The sequence below is a fragment of the Rhinolophus sinicus genome, chromosome 16 (genome assembly GCF_057876585.1).
Source record: "Rhinolophus sinicus isolate RSI-liver-muscle chromosome 16, RSI-T2T, whole genome shotgun sequence".
NCBI classification, from domain to species: domain Eukaryota; kingdom Metazoa; phylum Chordata; class Mammalia; order Chiroptera; family Rhinolophidae; genus Rhinolophus; species Rhinolophus sinicus.
In genome coordinates, this window is record NC_142516.1 from 131,884,782 (window position 1) to 131,908,331 (window position 23,550).

General features: G+C 38.3%; 1 protein-coding gene across 4 annotated transcripts; it reads left to right on the forward strand.

The window, feature by feature from the left end:
• Positions 1-1,146: 1,146 nt before the first annotated feature.
• Positions 1,147-22,945, forward strand: ASH2L (ASH2 like, histone lysine methyltransferase complex subunit). 4 transcript variants are annotated; one of them, XM_019748129.3, is made up of 16 exons: positions 1,147-1,258; positions 2,346-2,412; positions 2,531-2,676; positions 5,594-5,682; positions 5,950-6,044; positions 7,639-7,734; positions 8,400-8,495; positions 9,387-9,462; positions 11,654-11,747; positions 12,498-12,715; positions 17,787-17,954; positions 18,256-18,449; positions 19,709-19,801; positions 21,233-21,331; positions 22,041-22,100; positions 22,197-22,945. In XM_019748129.3, exons 3-16 carry the CDS (start codon positions 2,558-2,560, stop codon positions 22,302-22,304), a joined length of 1,605 nt encoding a protein of 534 aa, XP_019603688.1. In that variant the 5' UTR covers positions 1,147-1,258; positions 2,346-2,412; positions 2,531-2,557; the 3' UTR covers positions 22,305-22,945. The 4 variants fall into 4 exon arrangements, with proteins under 4 accessions (XP_019603688.1, XP_074185762.1, XP_074185763.1 ...); XM_074329661.2 differs by lacking the exon at positions 1,147-1,258 and adding an exon at positions 1,471-1,699; XM_074329662.2 differs by lacking the exon at positions 1,147-1,258 and adding an exon at positions 1,505-1,916.
• The last annotated feature ends 605 nt before the right edge of the window (positions 22,946-23,550 follow it).

Genomic DNA, 23,550 nt, shown 5'->3' on the forward strand with positions numbered 1-23,550 from the left:
CATGAATCTCACTATTGCTAGAATGAAATAGGTTTAGCAACAATTCTATTCCTATTTTTTATTTTTATCGATGTTAAGAGCTGACAATCTTTGTTTACATAAATAAGCAGATTCCCATCTAGGTTTTATTGAATCAATAGAACTCAACTCTTTGAACCCCTTCAAAGGTCTATGCCAAATCACATGTTGACTGACCACCACCAAGTCGCTAAGTTCATCCCACACACTAGAGAGGAGGGAGAATTAAAGCTCCACTTCTTGGAGGAAAGAGTGTCAAAGATTTTGTGGGCATATGTTAAAACCACCACTATACCATAAATATTTGGGGGAGATATTTGAGTCTGTGCAAGTATCCTGCTTTTTCTTAAAGTTTTACCCACTACTTTTAGCATTTATCATCAACAATTTTTAAAATAATCTATCAGCTGGTAACTCAAAATTAAGTCCTCCTTCAATTTTGTTGAAAACAAATACTTGAGAACCAATTGGGAAATCAAAACATCGACATATTTCCTTCCAGTTGTTCTTCTGTATGGCCCTGGGGCAATACATCATACAAAGATTAGATTCAGGATTGGAGAGAGGTGGGCCTTTCTTTTGTAACGTGAGAGAAAGGTGTATCCTTAGACAAACTTTTTAGGAATTAGGTTATAAACAGTGATTTCCTGAAAACTGTGCTGGCCGGATTACTTAAATTTGACTACAGTGGCTCTGAAGATTCCACTCACCCCAGTGATTTCACCTACCAACACTGTCGTTGATTCCTCAAGTTCTTACCTTTAGTCCCTACCTGTTCCTTTCTCCAAGGACCAAACTTCTGTAAACTCTTTAAGTCCGCCAGCACCTGGCTCCCTAACTCTCGCGCCTCAATTTCCTCCTTTTACAGTATTAAGCGGCTTGCAGCTTCTAGAACACATAAAGCTTCTTGCTTCTCCCTCCTGGATACTCCATCCACATCCCCTTCCCGGCCCTTGAATGCGTAGCTGAGGCTGTGGATTCAGACTGTCTAGGCTCCCATCATGACTAGGGGCCCCTTGGAAACGTGCTCAAAGTGGCAGATCACTAAGGCAGTACAACAAACTACTTCTGGGGCGGGGCAGTCAGTGCTCGTCCCTCGGGACCTTTAACGGTGAGGAACGTCGGCGATGCACACACAGCGCTCAAGTCCATAGGCAGCCAGTGCTCTCAAGGCGCCTCATCCGCGCGGTGATTCCCAGTCTTGGCCACGAAAACGCACAGCGTCCACCCCTGGAACACAGTAAGTCCTACAGGGAATCCAGCTAATACTCGAGCCGCCTTCGCCTCCTCCTTGCTTGGCCTGCGGCGATCGAAGCGCCAAGACCCCGCCCACTTCTGCCTGCCCGCGGGACCTTAAAGTGGGCCAGGAGCGCGCATTAATCAGGCAGGCAGTGGACCTACCATGAGCCTTTACTATTTGAAGATTACAGAATCAGTCAGCAACTCGCGCGAGACAGATAGTATTCTCGCGAGAAGTCTGGGAGGCGGCAGTGATGGCGGCGGCGGGAACTGGACCCGGCCCCGGAGTGGGTGCAGGACCCGGCCCGGCAGCGACCTCAAATGCAACAGCGACGGAGGAAGTGGAGACGAAGCCGGTGGTAGCGGTAGCAGCCGCTCCAGCCGGAGAGGGAACATCTGCTGCTCCAGCAGCGGAGCCCAGTTCTGGAGAGGCCGAAAGCGGGTAAAACGTCCTGAGGCCAGAGAAGGACACGGAGAGAGAGGCCCGCCCCTCTTGGAATCCCGCGGCTCCCGGGAGCCCTCCCGCCCGCCCCTTCCGATCCTAAGCCCTGCAGCCAACGGCTCGCCCTGCCCCCCTACAGCACCGTAGTCCCGCCCGCCGCTGGGTCCGTTCCCTCTGAAGTGTATCTCAGACTACGCCCCTTTCCTCACCTTTCACGGTCTGTGAGAGTCAAGTTTCTTGTCCTGTGTCCCGCCCTTGCACCCCGGCGGGGGGCTGATAGCTCAGTCTTCTAACTGGAACCCCTCAAATATCCCAGAGAAGAAACCACTTGGTGTTGCCAGACTGGAAGAAGTGGCGGTCCCTCTGAAACGGGGTGGGAGAGCTGCACCTCTGTGAACTTACCCCAGGACCAATTCCATCCCATGTAGATTTTGTCTGTAAGGGCCTGTTAGGCGTCCCTGTGCCCATGGCCTCCATCTGTCTGAGCCACAGTCTTCCTAACCCTGGGCATCGAGACTCAGAACGGGCATAGCTGAAAAAGCCGTGTGAAGTTCAGCAGTACTTTGATCATTATCTTTGGGAATAGAAGTTTTGAGGTTTGTTTCTCTTGAAAATTTTTTACTTGAGTGCTTTCATTATCTTACAGGGATGCAAACTCTGTTGATGTAAGTGGTGGTTTGGAGACAGAATCTTCTAATGGGAAAGATACACTAGTACGTATTCGTTTTGGATATTTGCCATGCAAAATCGGATTTGTTTTTTCAAGTTTTTAAGCGAGTCAAAAATACAATCAGATCACTTAACTTGATTCTCTAATTGCTTTGGACACAGGAAGGTGCTGGGGATACTTCAGAGGTGATGGACACTCAAGCAGGGTCGGTGGATGAAGAGAATGGCCGGCAGCTGGGAGAAGTAGAGCTGCAGTGTGGGATATGTACAAAATGGTTCACAGCAGACACCTTTGGTATAGATACCTCGTGAGTATTTTTTGTTGTCTTTGTAAGAATCACTTTGTAAAATAGATCTCAGCATGTTCAACAATTAGTTTGTAGGCAAATACAAATGCATGGTATTTCCTATGTTTCTAAACCTTGTTCAATGAGTAGGAGGATTTGAATCAGGAATTGTTTTAACACCCTGAGCATGTTTTCTACCCACTGAGAGGTACATGTAAACACGTTTGAGACAGTAGCATTTAAACCTTTTATTTAGTGTTGTAGATTTGGGGGAAAGGGCTGGTGCACAAAGCTTGATGTCAAAAATTTGAGATGGCCAGTCTCTTCATGCCTGAGCCATCCTTTTTAGCTTTTGGCTTCCAACTCACTCCCTTTAGGTACCCTGCGTTCTCTCCTCAGCAAAGCCTATTTCTAATCTTTTATCTCTTTTAGTGAATTTAAATCGTTTTATGATTGAAAATAAAAGCCTCCTTATCAACAGCTAGCAAGTGATAATTACTGATTCAATATCTATGGAAATGTGCTGCTAGTTCTCTATGGTGTTCCTTATAGTCTGTATTAAACAAGTAAATTTAGACAAAACTACCTCAAAATAAAGCTGCGTTATTAAATTAATACCCTTGGGTGGGATTGTGAAAAAATTGACCTTTATAATTTGTTGTATGTTTTTTAGTTAAAAAGTTAAAGTGGGTTTTAGAAATGCTGATGTTGCAATTAACATGTGACTCGTGATTTAGGATAGAATGTTTACAAAAGAAAGAAAAGTACTGAAGGATCAGGAAGAAAGAGTCCATCTTTTTTTTTCCCCCCTTTCTTCTGCCATCAAACCACAATTCAGAGTTTTGGTACAGACCAATTTGTACCTGAATTTGAGAAGTTACACCTAAAGCCCAGCTAAGTGGGACAGTATTATCTTTTACGGCTAAGAGGAAGGAAGTGAGCTAGCATGGTATGGAAAAGGCTGCTCTGAATACCTGATTGTATTTGAATTAATTAACTATATACCTACCTACCTCTGGTATGAGGCTTTGCCTTCTGTAAATGAGTTTATCAACAGGCTGTTTAACAGAAGGGATTCTAGAGAGAAGTAAACGTAAGGGAACTCAATCTTAACATTCATAAAAATGTTTCTTAATTGCTTGAGTGGTGGCAATGGACACATACTTAGGAACCCTTCTTTTTGAGGATACCTTAAGCTAGTTGCTACACAGTCCAAGAAAAACCTGCCTTTATTTTGATGTCTTCTCTTCCAACTCAAACCGGTCTTTTATTTTTCTGTTTCTCCTTTATCAGGATTAAGCTCTCCCTGTGTTTTTCTAGTCATCCAGTACAATCACCACCACTCTTTCCTTCTCTAATGCGTCAGTTCCTCAATCTCTGCCTCTTCTTCCTCTGTCTTCAAACAGACAGCTCTTCTCTTGCCCATGAACTCCTTAGGAGATTTCCTCTTTATGATACAAGCCATCTTAGTGGTTAGATCTCCTTTCTCTTCCTGCCCATCCCCCCACTCCACACTCCTCCTTTTTTATTAATATTACTCTAGGTAAGGCCTTATTTACCTTCTGCTAGAACTGCTACAAAAGCTTCTTATATACATTCACTTTTTCTAATCTGTTCCCCCTTCAAACCAATCCTCTTACTAAACATCATTTTAACCATGCCGCTTCCCTTTAAGGAATTCCCATTACCCACAGAAAAAATCCAGTTCCACCTGACGTGTAAGGTCTTCTTGTACTTCCTACTTTTTCAAATCTCATTTTTTACCATATGCCTGACAAATCCTCTCTGCTGGACAAACTTGTTAATACCAGTTTGCCTCTCTGGCATCTAGTTTGCACTTTCTCATTTCTATACATTGTTCACCTATAGAAAAGAAAGTGACTCTTCCCAAATCTAGTTCATAATTTATGTCTTCAAAAAAATTCTTCCCGGTAGAGCATTTTTATATGATAATCTTGGAAGTGACTTACCACTTTTTTTGTGTACTATACATTAGAAGTAAGTTACTAGGTACATTTCCTTGTATTGGCTATAAAATAACTAGCAAAAACTAATGACTTGCAAATACAGTATTAGGATAGAATTAAGATAGCACTTGGGCATTTTATTGTAGTACCTATACACAAAAGACAAATCAGAACAAAATATATATATACTTGTTTATATATAATTTAGTGATTATCCTCCAAATTGCCCCAACCTTGCTTGTTGAACAATGCAAGACTGTAAGGTAAATGAAGAAGGCTCCTAAACCCTGATGATAGAGTTGACTTAACATGTTGGTGTCTTAATTTACCTGCTTATGTAATTAATATCATTCACATCTAAGTCATTTCATATAAAGAAATTGTGAACTAAAAAAAAAAAAAAAAATTCTTCCCTTGCTCTTAAATCTGAAGTTACTACTTGGGTCCTTTAAATTCTTACAGACGAATTATCATCTGTAGGATTCATTTGGTAATGAGGCAAGTAATGTTTTAGGACTTCTGTGTTGTCTTCTTGAATAATTATTTACATTTTTAATCTTTTCATACATTCTGTCCACCCTTTCCAACAATGTTATTGGCACTTTAAGGAGATATTGAAAGATATTTAAATATAAAGATATTTAAAGAGACTACTTCGTCTTCTTCCACAACTGGCCTAGTATACTCTTTTTAGGTGCTCCAAAACTATAATAATCTAGCCTGGACAAGGTTCCAGTGAGAACCTTCCAGATGCTGAATTATCCACTATGGTAGATAATGTCTTATTAAAATATTTGTGACAGAAAAATCCAGGTATTTGTAAACATACAAGCCCTGTTTTGATTTGGATGACCTTTTTAAGTTTAAGGTTCTTTTAATATATTAATATTATCTGATGTTAACTGTTGTTGTACTTCTCATAAAGAAGTGTGTATTCAGAAGTACATTAATTTGTATAATTTGTTCTACAGATCTTGTCTACCTTTTATGACCAACTACAGTTTTCACTGCAATGTGTGCCATCATAGTGGGAATACCTATTTCCTCCGGAAGCAAGCAAGTAAGAATAAACTCTGGAGTCCTGCATAAGAATTGTTCTCTAGTTACCTGGGAAAGAAAAAAGGTTTGGGCTTAGCAGAATCAGGAAACTTTTGCCTGATATATGCTAGAAGTTACATTGGGGTTTAGCTCAATAATTGCTATTGTCCATTTCAGATTAAATGTTTTTGCTGCTATGGTTGTTAATTTGTACACCATATAGTTGAATATTCTTTCGTTAAGGATCTAGTATTATAGATAACTTTTTCTTCCTTTTTGTTTTTGATAGACTTGAAGGAAATGTGCCTTAGTGCTTTGGCCAACCTAACATGGCAGTCCCGAACACAGGATGAACATCCAAAAACCATGTTCTCCAAAGATAAGGTAGAAAAGGAATTCATGTAATTGCAATTAGGCCAAAGAATCAGGTGGAACGTCTACATTTGCTATTTAACAATAATTGCTTTCCTCTTCAATTTTTATGAATATGACTGAAGGTTCAGTGGTTACTTTGTTTTTAGGTTCACGTAATTTACTAACTTCCCAGTGTGTGTACCTTATGTCACTTGGCTTAGCTATCAGTAGAATGAATCCTTAAATAGTTTTGGTTGGTGTTATAGAAGCAGTTACCAGTCACAGATTTTGTCAGGGAAAGGTGGTCAGTTTATCCATGCTTTTTATTTAAAAGAATTATCTTTTACTATTAAACTGAAAAACCGCATGACTAAAATCAGGATTCAAAATTAAATATTTAATCCATCCGTAAGTCCTTCTTACTGTGATTCATGGTAAGAAATATGAAAATAAAGTAAATTTTAAAATGGTGGATTTTACTTTTTGATCTAGTATACATTCATACCTACCCACTTTCATTTAAAACTAAAACAAAAGTTTCACCTAACAGTATTTATCCTCTGATCTTTTCCTTCTGCACTCTGATATTTTCTATTCTAGTCAATGCTAGTTTTCACCTACAGAATTGATTGTATAACCTGTTAATTGTTTGTGACTACAGTTTGTAAAACACTGGTATAGGGTGTGTAGTGAGATCAATATAATCGGGATCAGACTTTTGCAAGGGTCCTTTCTACTAAACAGAGAAACTAGGACTTAATCCTGTAAGCTTAAGTAGTTATCAGAGGATTCCCTCCTGACCTCCTTTTTCCCGCTATATTACAAGTGCTTTAAAAAAAGGTGTGCTGTTTTTTTCCTCTGACTTTATTTTTTCCCCAAGTTATTACTTTGAATTTTTCAAACATACAGAAAAATTCAAATAGTGCAATGAACATCTGTTTATTCTTCACTTAGATTTGCCATTTGTTAGTATTTTGCTACATTTGCTTTATCTCCCCCATCAATATTTTTCCTCTAGGCTGTATGAAACTAAATTACAGATCTTATGCTTTACCCAGTATTCTCTCATAACCACAATACACTGATTAGACTAAAATAATTTAATGTTGATACAGTACAACTGATATATACAATTTGTATTTTTTTATATACAGTATATATTTACATTTTCTCAATATCCCTCATAGTTTTTTTCTCCATACAGGATCTGATCAAGGATTACACATTATATTTAGTTGTAATGTCTCTTTTGTCTGTAATCTAGAAAAGTTTCTGTACTTATTTTACTTTGGATTTTTTTGGTCTGCTATGACATTTAAAATTTATATTATGTAATATTATATAAGACCGGGTCTTATATTAAAATAAGCCTAGGTCTTATATTAATTTTTGCTCCAAAAGATGCATGAGAGCTGATGGTACGGCTAGGTCTTATTTTCGGGAAAACATGGTTCTTGTTCAAAATTCCCCACAATCTGTATGTTGTTTGCATGCAGTTATATAGTGTTCAATCATTAAGACTAAACATGGATTTTTTTCCTTTTTATTCCTTTTTTCCTTTTTTTGTGAGTGTAACTTTGAAACCAACTATAAAAGTCTTAATGTATTTTGTTTATAAAATTAGGATATCATACCATTTATTGATAAATACTGGGAGTGCATGACGACCAGACAGAGACCTGGAAAAATGACTTGGCCAAATAACATTGTTAAAACGATGGTAAGTAGACTAAAATTGACTGGACTTGATGTTTAAGCAGTGTTCTTTGTAATAAATTTTCTTTAGTCTTACTGAAATAATGTGATGACTAGGAAAATGAGAACAACTTAGTGTTAAATCCTGGTGAGTGAGATATACCTGTCAATATTAATGGTTTTTATGCTCTTAAAAAACCAGTAAGTTGCATATTGTGTCTTATGTGAACATCACCCAATGGTGATTTTCTGTGACATCGAAAACCTTTGTCCACTGCACTCTTGCAAGTATAATTTTCTTTCTTTTTTTTTTTCTTGGCAAGTATAATTTTCTATTGAAATTGGAAACAATTTATTTCTTTGATTTATAAAAGAAATAACACTGTTCTAAACATTATTGTCCTTCGAATTAAAGAACACCTGGGGAGAAATCAACAGCAAGCTATTAACAGTACTTATTTTTGTGAGGGCTAGGGAGGGATTATGAAGGACTTTGGCTCTCATTTTTTTAAAGAGCCTCTGTTGTTTGAATTTTTTGATGATCCTGTATTAATTTTATAATCAAAGGAAAAACCAGTACGGTCTTTTTGGAGATTATACCTAGGAATTGGAGTTGGTGGTTGATCATCCATTCAGTACTTCTTTTAAGTGTAAAATTTCCAGTGGTACTAAAATACTGTTTCCTTTCAGAGTAAAGAAAGAGATGTATTCTTAGTAAAGGAACACCCCGATCCTGGGAGTAAGGACCCAGAAGAAGATTATCCAAAATTTGGACTTTTGGATCAGGTACATTAATGTACTCTATATTTCCCTTTTGATTTTAGATCACTTGGGGACAGGGAATCAGGTTTGTTTACATTTGTATATTTGCCACATGTAACACACTGCAATTACATGTCCATGACATGGTGGGCTCCAAATAAACGGTTATTGCCACATGTGGAAAGAAATAACACTTACCATAAACCAGGAGACAAGTATTTTAGCTCTGGCTCTTCCCCAAAATGTTACGGCTTTACATATATTATTCTTATATTTTTTAACTTTAGTTTCCTCAATTGTAATACAAATACACCTTTCCAAGTTATTCCTAATTTTCTTTCCATCTCAAAATTTTGCTCTTAAAAATATTCGTTACTGTGAAGAAAAATTTGTGAAGAATTTATGTTGCATATATAGAATAACATGAGGAAAAAGAAAATTTCCACTCTTTGCTCAATGGCAGGGGTTACATTTGGCATCTTAAGAGGTCAAATCTTTCAGCTGTACCTTAAGATGTTTGATTTGCCAGCATTGAAAATTCAAGATTTCACATAGAAATTCAGGTTTCAGTCTTTTCTTGTAAAATGGAAAGATCTGACTATGCTGGGCCTGAATTCCTCCAAGGAGCTGAATAAACAGGGCTTAAGCACTCCAGTTGGCCGTTGCCCCACCACCAGCTCTATTCCCCCCACCCCACCCCCAATTCCCGTTCATTACCATTCTTAAGCCACTTTGATCTTAGCACACTCAGGCCTGCCTTACTTGTTACTGGCTGATCCCTGCAGCATCCAAGTTTTGAACCCCTGCAAGTTTCAGACTCTTTAGGATTGTCAGTTTCAATTTCCACTCTATTAGAATTTCCAGATTGGTTTGATTATGTAGCCTCCCTTCATAATTGAGTATTTTTGCCTCTAGGATCTTAGTAACATTGGTCCTGCCTATGACAACCAAAAACAAAGCAGTGCTGTGTCTACCAGTGGGAATCAAAATGGTAAGTGTTTAAATGTTTCATTGAGGAAATATTTGTAAGCTGTTGAATCCAGATGTGCCTAGAATTGGGCATTCTTTGGGTTGGGTTGACGCTTAACTGGACATTTAATAAGATGCTTTAAAGTCCCAAACTTAATTTTTAGGAGCTAGCCAAGGATTTGACAGGTGGTAGTGGAAGAGAACTTTTTGTCACTTTACACCAAAGTTTGGTCTTAAGTGAAACAGATGTAGCATAAAATAAGGTACAATTTTAAGGCCAGGTTTACTGTGTTTATATTAGACTTCCCATCTGTATCCTCATAACTAGCACTTAATTTAGATGCAGTTGCTCTCCACTCTTTTTCTTAAATTTAGCTGTTAATTAACAAACTTCCTATGTTCATCTTCTAATTTTCTTGCCCTTAAATTTCAGCTTATTCACATGACAGCATTTCTGTATTGATCACCCACTATAGAATGCTTTTTCTGTTGGTAACATCTAAATGCAGGATTCCCTTCATTACTAATGATAATCGAATGAGTTGGGGTTGCTGGGTGGTAGTTAGATATTCATCTGACCCATGGCATCACTAACTTGTCTTTTGGAGTGGTAGCATCTTAAGTATGTAATCATTTTCTCGGTTATTGATATTCTAAGATTGGAAATAGGTAAGTGTATTGTTTATCTTTTTGCACCGTATTTAGTTGTTAAAATCTGACAAATACATGGTGCCACTTCTGTTCTTACAGGTGGAGCCTCTTTTGGAGGTGAATTCCTCCTCTGTCTTCTTTCAGCCTCTCAGACTTAAGTATTTGTGGTTTGGAAAATGCTTTTTTGTTGAGTTGTGGTAGAAGCTAAACCTAAATTAAAAATTTAAAACATTGTGAAAATGGTGGCAATAGCACTTAATATGAAACAGTAGTTCCAGTTTAATATTAGTAATTAAAAGCCTGTACGTTGTCATATTCTGTCTAACACGGCCAGCACTCCCCTTAGTATTGTTTATTTTGTTCAACATGGATCAAAAACTATCTTAAGATAATTAAAATCCAAATGACAATAAAAACTTAGTAATTTTTTTATTAAGGTGTCTCAAACTAGAAATACTGATGTTACTACAATAGTTTGACATTAAACCTTTTATGAGACGTAGGAATAATCCCTGATGTGTTTATAAAAGGAAGTTTTGCGTAAATCTGGTCCTGTGTATGCAGAATATGACCTTCCCTCAACGTCTCGATCCTTTTTATTACAGCAGAACTGCTGGTAATTTCCAGGCTTGCCCCAAATTAAGACACAGTACACTCTATGCAATTGTTTACATAAAGGTGTTTTTCTGCAGTTCAAGGACATTTTCTGGAAGTGGGAAAAAAACTAATTGAGAGGAATGACAGCAGTGGACAAAAATTTCAAATACCTATTTCAGAAATACACAAGGTAGTATTCCTTGTGACCTTAATATATAGCTGATTTTTCAAATTAAATATGTAAATTACCTGTTGATATTTGCTCTTAATTCCACAAGTCAGATTAGCCTAACCTGAATTTTATGCATTGGGACAATCCTAATAACTGCCTACTAAATTTAAAGCCTTCTTTCTCATTTGTGCAACCAGTGGATTCCTAGCAGCGCTGGAGAGAAACACCTTTTTAGTACTTCTGTTTTTGTTTTCCATGTCTGATGTACTTTTGTCTTGTTGGATATTCAAGTTAAGTGCTTTTGCAGATATTGTGCCTTTATTATGTTTATGGAATGTATCCTGTAGTTCAGTCAAGTGAACATCTACTTACAGTGAAGATAGTCTCTCTTTATGGATATTTTTAGTATATGTGCTGCTGAAGCGAGCACTATGGATATTTTTATTGACTTGGGTAGAAAACAACTTTATCCATGCAATTGTTTTTAGCTGTGGGTGTTTGGAATCTGAATGAGTGAAATTGCATTTGTGTCACATCCTCAGTAAGTGTACCAGTAGTTGCTGTTCACTAAGAAAGGAAGGTTGAGCTTACTGTCAGAACCCAGTGTTCTATGCTGTGAGATACTCAGCAGATTCATTCAGAACCAGGGTGAAATCCAGTATGCTTTCGGGAAGGAAATTCTCCTATGGTGTTACACAAATGCACAACGGGAGTGTTAGTCCCCAAGGAATTTACGTTTCTATGTGGTGCTTCTGTCACAGCTCATTAAAAGTGATGTGCCTTCTCTTCAAAGGGGGAATTGCAGCAGGAAGCAGTGGAAAAGGAAGAGGAGCTAAGCGCAAACAGCAGGATGGAGGGACCACAGGGACCACCAAGAAAGCCCGGAGGTAGGCAGAACACTCACCCCCATTCACCACTGTCAGGGTATTCTTTGGTGCTGGCAAAGCCTCTCGGGAAAGAGCCATACTCTTCAGTAGCTCAAATGTCTGAGGTTAAAAAGCCTGTCTCAAATCTTGAGGACTTGGAAGGGTAAAACAATTCCAGGCTAGATACCCTGTTTTACAAACTTGGCACTACATAAACCAGCCCTGGGGCAGCACTCTGTTGATTTACCTGGGGAGTAAAGTTCTAATGAGGCATTTTCAGAAAGGCTAGGTTGGGGCGAGGGAGTGAAACCAATATTGAAGGCTGGCTCCTTACAATTTCTGCCTCTCCCCTCGCATGCCTCTTCCTGTCACTTTGTTCAATGGTGATGAAATCCAGGTCATTTCTTATTTAGACAACAGATCGTAAGTGCTCATATTGCTGAATTTCTGTTTATTAGTTTATAATAATAAATATATTAAAGGAAATTGCCCTCATTCCTCCTCTCTCATTTTTCCCTATGAGGTACTGGCTCCCTGTCATAGATACCCTTACAGAGTAAAGTAATTTAACCAAAACTGCTTTGCTAAATAAAGCGAATCCTTTTCATTTCCCTGTTTTGCCTGCAGAGGGCAGGATGACCTGTTTGAATAATGAAAAGCATTTGTGAAGTTGGGGTGTTCCAGCTGAAATCTAATAAATCAGAAGCCTTTCTTACAGAATTGAGCTAGAATGGGTTTTAGTTTCTTGATGTTATTCTTTCCTTTCTGCAGTGACCCTTTGTTTTCTGCTCAGCGCCTTCCCCCTCATGGCTACCCATTGGAACACCCGTTTAACAAAGATGGCTATCGGTATATTCTAGCTGAGCCTGATCCCCACGCCCCTGACCCTGAGAAGCTTGAACTTGATTGCTGGGCAGGAAAACCTATTCCTGGAGACCTCTACAGAGCCTGCTTGTATGAACGGGTTTTGTTAGCCCTGCATGATCGAGGTACGTAAGGTGTTAATGGTCATGTTGGACCCAGCGTTACCCTGAACAACTGTCATCAGCTTTGTCCGATCTAGGTGCACACGTCAGTCTGTAACCCTCCTCCACCCCCGCATCTGCAGACTTAACCGGAGTTTCCTTTTTTGTCTCTTTCTATAAACGCAAGCCATTTTATATATGGTTTATTAAAACTTTCTATTTTCAACTAATTTTAAGCTTTTGGTAAAGTTGCAAAAATAATAGTTTATAGTATATATCCCTCATCAGGCTTTTCCTAATGGTAACATCTTACACAACCAGGTACAATTATCAAAACCATGAAATGAACATTGGTAAATGCTATTAATAAAACTAAAGACTTTATCTAAATTTCACCAATTTTTCCACTACTGCCTCTTTCCTAGGATCTCACATTGCGTTTGGTTATTTCTCCATAGTCTCTTGCAGTCTTCAACAGTTCTTCAGGCGTTGCTTGTCTTTTTGATCATGACACTTTTTTTTTTTTTTTTTGAAGATTTTATTGGGGAAGGGGAACAGGACTTAACTGGGGAACAGTGTGTGCTTCCAGGATTTTTTTTTCCAAGTCAAGTTGTTGTGCTTTCTATCTTAGTTGTGGAGGGCGCAGCTCAGCTCCAGGTCCAGTTGCTGTTGCTAGTTGCAGGGGGCGAAGCCCACCATCCCTTGCGGGACTCAAACTGGCAACTTTGTGGTTGAGAGGATGCACTCCAACCAACTGAGCCATCTGGGAGCTCAGCGGCAGCTCAGCTCAAGGTGCCATGTTCAATCTTAGTTGCAGGGGGTGGAGCCCCACCATCCCTTGCGGGACTCGAGATGTTGAACTGGCAGACTTGTGGTTGAGAGCCCACTGGCCCATGTGGGAATCGAACCGGCAGCCTTCGGAGTTAGGAGCACGGAGCTCTAACCGCCTGAGCCACCGGGCCAGCCCCATGACACTTTTTAAGTGTATTAATCAGTTATTTTGTTGAATGTTTCTCAGTAAGAGTTTGTCTTTTTCTCATGATTAAATGGAGGTTATGCAGTTTTTTGAAAAACACCACAGAAATGAGTCTTCATTACATCATCTCATGGAGCTTATGATGTCTGTACTGTCTTACTGGTTATGTTGACCATGATCATTTGGTTAAGGTGGTTTCTGCTGGCTTTCTCGACTGTCTTTCCCTTTGTAGTTAATAAATATCTTGGGGGAAGATGCTTTGAGGCTATGCAAATAACTTGTTTCTCTGAAGTTTTGTCCATTAATTTTAGCATCCATCAGTGGATCTTGTCTGCAGTGTTTTTTAATGTGTTTGCCTGATGATTTTTTAATTTCTTCCTTCTCTTCTCCATTTATTAATTATTTATATCAGTGTGAACTCATAGATGTTTATTTTATTATGTGAGATATACTTTATTTTGTTGCTCAAATTATTCCATCTTTGGCCTTTAGGAGCTTCTTGAATAGGCTGGTTCCTGTGTTCTTTTGATAAGCCTCTCTCTTTCCCTCTCTCTCTCTCTTTTTTCTTTAGTACTTCCTTATTTTCTGGTATTACAAGATGCTTCTGGCTCGTCTGGTATTTTCCATGCTCCAGGCCAAGTATGAGCTACTTCTAGGAGCCCTGGCTCCTTGGATTAGACAATGGTGTTTAGAAATTAAGACTGTGTTAGGTATGCTCACGGTTACTGAGTGTCACTTCTAGACCCCCTCAGTGGACGGAGGTAGGAAATATATATATGTATACTAACGCACATATATACAGAGGGTGCCAAAAACATGTATATACATTTTAAGAAAGGAAAACTGTATTAAAATTGTAGTACTCAGTATATACCTATACCAAAAGATGAATAAATTTACATGATTTCTGCAATTGCAAGAGGTGCTCAAAGTGGTTACCATGAGCATCCAGGCACTTCTGATTATGGCGAACTGCTGCTTGAGCAACACTGACCAAAGTGTCCACTTGTATACATTTTTTTGGCACTCCTGGTATATATACTGCTATACTGAGTTTACACCTTGGACACCATGGATTCTAGTCAAACACCACAGGGTTGTTCCAGCCTTCCACCTTTCTTTATTTGTAACTTCTGTCTCACCTAACTCTAAATATCTACCATACGTTTACTTGTTTTTTAATTTCTAACATGCACAGTTTAAGAATTGCTAACTTCCATGAGAAACATTCACTAACTAGATTATAGCATTTATGTCCAGCTTTTTGTCTTTAGCCTTCCCATCACAATACTGTTAATTTGGGTTGGTTCTTTTCTTCCTCACCTCCTTCAGTGTGGACAACCACACTAGTTTGTGATACTCATTTGTGATACAGTTAGGTTGATGTGTTGGTGTTTGATTTGGGGTTCTACCTCATCGTGGGTATGTGTGTTGGGCGAAGTATGCGAAACATTACTATGGTTCTGAGAGAGTTGTACGAAAAGGTTTACTCATTGTGTCACTACCTCCTCACTACCCTACCCCCTTTTCCTTCCCCGCTTTTTTCCACATTTTCCCGCCCCTCCTACCGTGTTTCCCCCAAAATAAGACCTAGCCGGACAATCAACTCTAATGCATCTTTTGGAGCAAAAATTAATATAAGACCCAGTCTTACTTTACTATAATATAAGACCGGGTCTTATAGTATATCATAACATAATATATAATACAATACAATACAGTACAGTACAGTACAATACAGTACACCAGATCTTATATTAATTTTTGCTCCAAAAGACACATTAGAGCTGATTATCTGACTACGTCTTATTTTCGGGGAAACATGGTATAGGTAACCAGTCTCTTTAGTTTCTATTTTGTCCTTCCTGTATTTCTTCTGCATAAATGAGCAGATACATGTATATTTTATCTCCTTTTTTCATATATGAAGGGCAACATGCTATACTCTTGCATCTTGCTTCATGCAGTTATTTCAGACCAGTTCAAAGAGATCGTTCTTATCTTTTTCTTTTCTTAGCTTCATGATGCTCCATTATGTGGATGTACATAGTTTATTCAACCACTCTATGTATGGGAATTTAGAGTGTTTCCAGTATTTTACAATCACAAACAAAGAGGCAGTGAATAACCACAGGTATATGTATTTTTGTATTGTTGGAGGTAAATTTTCAAGGTAGAATTCTAGAACTGTAATTGCTGGATAAGTAGGTAAGTGTATACGTAGTTTTGTTAGATATTGCCAAATTTCCCTTCAGAAGGTTGTGCCAGTTTGCGTTCCCACCAGTAATGTAGAGAGTGTTTTCCCACAGCCTCGCAAACAGAATTTGTTGTTTTATATTTTAATTCTGGCTGGTCTGATAGGTGAGAAATAGTATCTCAGTGTTGTTTTAATTTGTATTTCTTTGAGTTTGAACATTTTTTCATGTTTAAGAGTCCTTATCGCATGAATTATCTGTTTGTGTTTTTTTATTTCCCATTTTTCTATTGGAATTTTGTTCCTTTATATATTGGGAATATTAGTCCTTTGCGGTATGCGCTGTGAACATTTTCGCCCAGTGTGTCAGTTGTCTTTGTTTATGACTCTTTTGTCATGCAAAATTCTTTAGTATATAGTAGTTCTTTTAATGACATAATTTATTGAGTTATTAACAAATAGCATTCATTATCCTTTAGAATGTGAAAGTGAATTTAAATTACTACTTTTAGAGAAATGTACTTCATGAATTTTTGTTTTTTGTTTTTCTGGAGTATCAATGCAAATTCCAGATAGATGGATCTTAAAAGGCCTGTAATCTGCTTCTCCATCAGCACAATGGAGATGGTAGTTGTGAGTGTTTGAGTCCGCCTGCCTGTCTACCTACCTATGAAAGTGCTTTGTAAATCACAAAGGCCTTTATAAAAGCTACTTAATCTAAATTTTGTGTTTCTTCCGATAGAATTCAGACAACTTCTAGAGTGTTACAAACAAAACTATTTCAAATGCTTTTTTCTCAGTTAAGTCTTAATTGGATTGGCAATGTTTCTACCTTAATAAAAGCAATCAACCCACACACCCCGGAAGTACTCTCCCACTTTAAGTTGTCCCCTTATCTTACATAATGGCCTCATGGTAAATTAAGATTCAAACCACACACAAAAGTACAGTGAATCTCCAAATACTTTTCACCCACATTTAACAATTGTCAAGATTTTGCCATATTTGCTTTATCTGTTTATTTCTTTGTCTCTTTTTTTTCTGAATTTTTAAGAAAATCTCACCTCCTTGCATACTCCAAAAATATGCATTTCCAAAAAGTATAGATATTTTCTTTTATAACCATAATGCTATTATTACACTTAACAAAATAGATAATTCCTTGCTGCTATTGTCTGAAATCAGTTCATAATCAGATTTCCTTGATTTTCTCAAATACCTTTTTATCTCCCTGCAAAATACTTATTAATTAATAAACGCATGTTGATTAACAGAACTTTCTTAGGTATTTGGCAAATTCTAACTTCTCAAATACAAATACTTCTTCCTTTACCCCTTCTTGAGCAATTCAGTCCTAAAGCCGTTAGGTGGGGCTGAGCTAGGCCAAGTGTCTGTGATAGAATAGAATATTAAAAACACTTATTACAAGGAAACAAAGTAACTTTATAGAGATAAACTGGGCAGATGCCACCTCAGCCAAATGATCATAGTGAACATCACCAGTAATGGGACAAATTAAAATCATGTACCACCTGTCAGGATGCAATATGAAGAACACAGCATTATCTTTGTGATATTTGTCAAAGATTCATAACTTGAATGGAATCATAAGGAACTAGACAAACCCAAATTGAGGGATATCCTATAAAATAATGGCCTCTAATTTTCAAAAGCATCAAGGTCATCAAAATCTAAGAAAGATGGGACTGTTCCAGATTGAAGAAAATTTAAGAGACATGATACTAAATGCAGCAGATGATTCTCAATTGGATCTTTTGGATCCACCTGAAAAACTTGAATAGGCTCTGATATTTCTGATCTTTCATTTTGTTTTACTGAAGTGTAAGGAACTCATGTGTTTGTGGTAGTTGTCTCCAAGTACCTCAAATAAGTTGCCACCTTTGTTTTTATCTCCATCACTGCAGCTCCCCAGTTAAAGATCTCTGATGACCGTCTGACTGTAGTTGGAGAGAAGGGCTACTCTATGGTACGGGCTTCTCATGGGGTACGGAAAGGTGCCTGGTACTTTGAAATCACAGTGGATGAGATGCCGCCAGACACTGCTGCTAGACTGGGTTGGTCCCAGCCGTTAGGTAAGCTGGCACTATAGTGTGGACATCAAAGCAAGTAGAGAGATATAGACCATCTGGCTAAGCTTTACAGCTTTTGAGCTGATCAAATTGTGGCCATAAAATTCAGTTCCTGAGGATTTAGATGGTTTGCAATTCCTAGAATATTTTTATAATTTTTTGCTTGTGAAAAATAGTTTGTAGCAATTTTGCAGAATTGACGACCTCCCCCTCTCCCCCCACAAAAAAGGAGAATATTTTGCTTTAGCAAACCAGAGTTGAATGGCAGTCCTCTGACTTCCTGTATATCTTTTTATTGGGACAGGTAACCTTCAAGCTCCCCTAGGTTATGATAAATTTAGCTATTCTTGGCGGAGCAAAAAGGGAACCAAGTTCCACCAGTCCATTGGCAAACACTACTCTTCTGGCTATGGACAGGGAGATGTCCTAGGATTCTATATCAATCTTCCTGAAGATACAGAGACAGCCAAGTCACTGCCCGATACTTATAAAGATAAGGTAAGTTTGTCCTCCTGAGATATTCCCATAGCCTGTGGCCGCTTGTGATGCTGACCCACCATTCTTATATGTTCCAACATTTCATTATGAGAATTTTCAGATATAACAAAGCTGAAAGAATGTAAAAGTAAAAGTCAGTGTACAAATATCTATCACCTAGATTCTACCATTAATATGTTATCCATTCATTCCTCGACCCACCCATCCATCCACTCGTCTTTTTTAAATGCACGTCTTTTTTAATTGCAACAATCAGTACACTCACCTCCAGGTTCTTCAGAATGCATATCATTAACTAGAGTTCAACCTTTGTTTAGTTTTTATTTTGATATAAAATTTGTGTAAAATGGAATTTACAAATTTCAAGTATGTATACACTTAGATTTGATTTTGACCCAAACTGCTATGGAGACATAGAAATCTATCATCATGGCAGAAAGTTCCCTCATGTCTTTTCCCTGTTGATCCCCGCTCCCACCCCCACAGAGGCAACTATAGTTTGGAATTTTTTTTTTCACATCATAATTCTGTAGGTTTTGCTAGTTTTTGATCTTATGTAATGGAACTATGCAATATGTAGTCTTATACTTGGCGTTTATCATTTGGCACAATGCCTTTGAAATTCATGTTGTTGCATATATCTGTAGTTTGTTGTTGCATGTATCTGTAGTTTGCTATTTACTACAGAATAGTATTTCATTGTATGAATATACCACGGTGTGTTTATCTGTCTTCCTATTTTTTTCCCCAGCTTCATTGAAATATTAATACAACATATCTATTTTCCCATTGATGGACACTTAGGCTGTTTCCAGTGTGGGGCTATTATGAATAAAGTTGCTATGCATATTCTTGAACAAATCTCTTTGTAAACATGTTTTCATTTCTTTTGGGTCAGCACCTACAAGTGGAATTACTGGGTCATAGACTAGTTACATGTTTAGTTTTATAAGGAATTGCCAGGCTTTCCATTCCCACCAATGAGAATTTTAGTTGCTCCAATTTTGTTGTGGTGAGAGTGTATATGTATTTATATGTATGTGTTTTCCTCACAAATCTTCATAAAGGTCTGTTGTGAAAATGTTTTTACAAACATATCCCATCTGGTACTTTTTAAGAAGCACATAGTTCAAAATTTTGCAAAGCTAACTCTGGAAAGATTTTTCATTTCTGTTGCACAGCACATGACTCAGTGCTATTTGTGTGATGTAGCTGATGCTTCAATGAGCCTTTTTTCTCTTTCTCTCTTGGCTATCAAGGCTTTGATAAAGTTCAAGAGTTACTTGTATTTTGAAGAAAAAGACTTTGTGGATAAAGCAGAGAAGAGCCTAAAGCAGACTCCCCATAGTGAGGTGAGTCATGGACACAAAAACGTCAAAACTAGAAGACCTTGCAGATGGGTACCAACCCCCTAATTATAAAAGTGAGGAAAATGAGGCTCAAAGGGGAATGAAGGGATTTTCTGCTAGCAGCTAGCGAGCAGCAGAGGGAGCTCACTCTCTACCTACGGTGTTTGTGCTGTGTGATACCGTGCTGCTGCTATTAGAGGCATGACCAGGGTTCTTTCAGGAACACTCTATAGAGAAAAGGTAAAATCAGTGGTCTAATAAGGAAATCTATAAGTGATTGAGGAAGCAAGTCAGAGATATTTGTTCTTGGTACAGAGGGAGAAACACTGGAATCAGAGAGGAGGGAACCTTGTCGTGTGACCCAGAGGCAGCTAGAACTGTAATGGCTCATTCGGTGTCCCCTAGAACTTTCCTTTCCTCCCTCCCTTTCCCAGGATTATTGGAAACATGTCTGCCCAAGGTTATAGCACAATCAGAGAAGGACTGGCACTTCTGGGCCAGCCACAGAGCAAAAAATAGAAGGGGAAGGGAAGGAAGAAAGTTCTGAGCTGGAAACATTTTTCCACTAAAATGCTGTGAAGCCACCTGGGTCAGTAATAGAAGCTAATGAAAATAGAAGCTAAGAAAAAATATAACACACCAAAAACTAGGGTTCCAATTGTTTTAGGAAAAAAATAGTGAAAGGAAGCAATGAATAGATCTAAGGATGGTAGAGCCAGATAATACAGCAGGTCCTCGAATATTGTTTGGTTATAATATTGATGAGACACTGTAGGAACTTAACTTTTGTTTATGTCAATTAGCCTATGGTAAAATTGGTTTTGATATATTTCGTTTTGCCACAGTTCCAAGAACCCGTTGACAACATTAAGTGAGGACTTACTGTATAGCCAGGGAAAAGATGGCTTTTGCTAGGAAGAAGAGACAGATCAAGTTACTTCAGAAAAGGTTCCTGAAGTCCATCTATAGTGGTTAAGAGAGAATATACAGGATAGTTTTGGGAGATAAAGGACAAAGAAAATGAGGATTGAGAGACTGACAGAATATCCTAAGAGATTTTCAAAGTAGAAGTGCAGACATGAGAACCTGAGGCAAGGGAAGGGGACAAATAAGTAAGTTTAACTGGGTATGATTCCAATTCAGTAGAAGACCAAACTACTTTTTATAAATACAGTATAATGAATGGAACGTAGAACTGTTTGATATAAGTAGCTTAGGAATGCAGAAAGCAAATACACCTGAAGACCAACTAGAATAGTGCATGTAAATATGCTCAGAAATCTGATTATATAAGATGTTATTACACAAACTGTATGCTGTTCTTGGAATACATTACCAGCGTGGTGGCGGCACTTCTAAAGGGTTCTCCAAGGGAGTTCTTTCGTAGTTGTTCTGTTTTTAAATTCTAAAGTAAAACCATGGTTTTTGTTTCAGATAATATTTTATAAAAATGGTGTCAGTCAAGGTGTGGCTTACAAAGATATTTTTGAGGGGGTCTACTTTCCAGCCATCTCACTGTACAAGAGCTGCACGGTATGTGTCATCTGTTATCCTGTGAACAGAACTTAAGGGAATGATTTTGATGAAGGAGCCATTGATTGAGTTCTAAAAAGAAATCTGAATATCCTACGAGTAAGATCGGAATGTTTTCTGATTGTTACTGTATGTTCCAAAACAGTTGGGTGTTATAGGAAGTATTTGCTTGTATAGATAAAGGTCGTGCAATTAGTGTGCTCCATATTTCTCCTTTGAATGTACTGTGGTAAATGTTATTGTTCAGTGTAAAGGATATACAGCATACATGTACATAAGCCAATTTGGTGTTATGATAACCTACCATAATTAGTCTGTAACTGTTGCTTATATTGATTTTATTTTAAATATGATTCAGCATGAAGGGGACTATTGTTAGAACCTGTTAGTTTTTTTTTGAAGTGATTTTTGAAAAGGTAATGCCTGGAAGTTTCCATGTATTTTTAGTCTGTTAATTGGCATCATGGGAGTAAAACAAGGAAATCTTCAGGTTATAAACAGAAATCAACACAAATCTTTTATTTACCTAATTCTTGATGGACATTAAGATGTTTACCACTTTTAGCAATATTAACATATATCATTAGTTCCAGTAATACCCTGAATATCACAGCTACCTTTAAAGAGAAAAATTTCCCATGTTCCATTAATTTTTTCACTGTATTCTTCTTTTGTTCTTTCATGTCTGCTTAAATTGAATTTATCCTAGGTTTCCATTAACTTTGGACCATGTTTCAAGTATCCTCCAAAAGATCTCACTTACCACCCTGTGAGTAACGTTAAAAATGTCCACATGCATGTTCAGCACCTTTACTTGCTGTAGTTATTCTAATCACCTTACTTCTGTTTCTCGTTCCTCCCACAGATGAGCGACATGGGCTGGGGTGCCGTCGTAGAACATACTCTGGCTGATGTCTTATATCACGTGGAGACAGAAGTGGATGGGAGGCGGAGTCCCCCATGGGAACCCTGACTGGTTTCCGCTTTCTTGGCAGACGTGGACTTTCTGGGGAATAATGTTGGAGGATTTTGTTTTTGTTTTTTAACTGTTGCAAATGTTATCCCGAAGATACCGCAGAACACAGCCTTTGCTGTCAGCAAGTTCAAAGGCTGGGTGGGACTGGGAGAGACTCTGCCCTTCAGCACTCTCCCTGCTTCTGGTGACTGCTTTTATTTGTATGCCATATGCCAACAGCTGCTGACCCTAGGATCCCATAAGCTCCCTGTGAAACTGGTGCTGTACCATGTACCCCACCCCTGGGACTCGTTATCTTCCTGTATTTTCTAAGGATTGGATAATGTCCAAGTAGCTAATTTTAAATTATTTAAAGACTTTTTTCCTCCTGTGGGCATTGACTCCATCCCACCTGATTTCCAAGGAAGTGGTGGGCCTGTTTCTGAGAACAGCTGAAATTGATGGCTGTACATTCCAAACCAATCGAAGAGCTCTTTCCTTGTGGTGTGGGATTGTTTTTGTTATTAATTTTGAAATATACTTTTGAACACTGGGATCTCTGAAACTACTAGGTCTCTAGAACTATAATTTTGAAAGGATCTTGCTTGTAGCTTTAACAATTAGCAACTCTTCCCAAATAAAACTTGTGGTCAAGTGTGTGTGGCACTTTGCTTCCCTTTCAGGTTGGGTTCCTCTTGGTGACAGTGTCACAAATGTGCGCAGTCTGAAGAAGGGGAACCAGCATTGGAGGAAAGAGACGGGTTTCTGGCACATATCTCAACCCCTCTTCTGTTGCTTCCCTTCTCTCCAGCCAACTCAACCACCCCCTTTATCCTGTGAAAATCAGACTCGAGGTGAACAAGAGTGCAGGGTTAATAGTCTCTCTCTAGTTCTTCTCTTTGAACATGTGTGGTAATAGTGCAGGTTGTTTTCCTGCCTTGCTTATCTTCCTTTGCAATAGCAGGTGATTGAAGGGCAGTTTTCAGAATACTGAAAACTAGCATGTAAGAATGATGAGCCTTTCCCTAGGGCCCCTTTGTGCTTTCCCTAACTCATCAGTGACAGTGCAGCCCTCCCAGGATGGCCCCAAAGACTCCTACATAGGACTTTCTACCTAGGTTAATAAGTGGAGTGGTTCACCACAAGGTAGGTGATAATGTTGCCAAGAATCACCGTATATTATGCCTGTTTAAGAAATTTCCTGAATTTCCAGTGACTATTGATACCTTCACACAGTAGCTTTGACTAATATATTTGTCTCCTA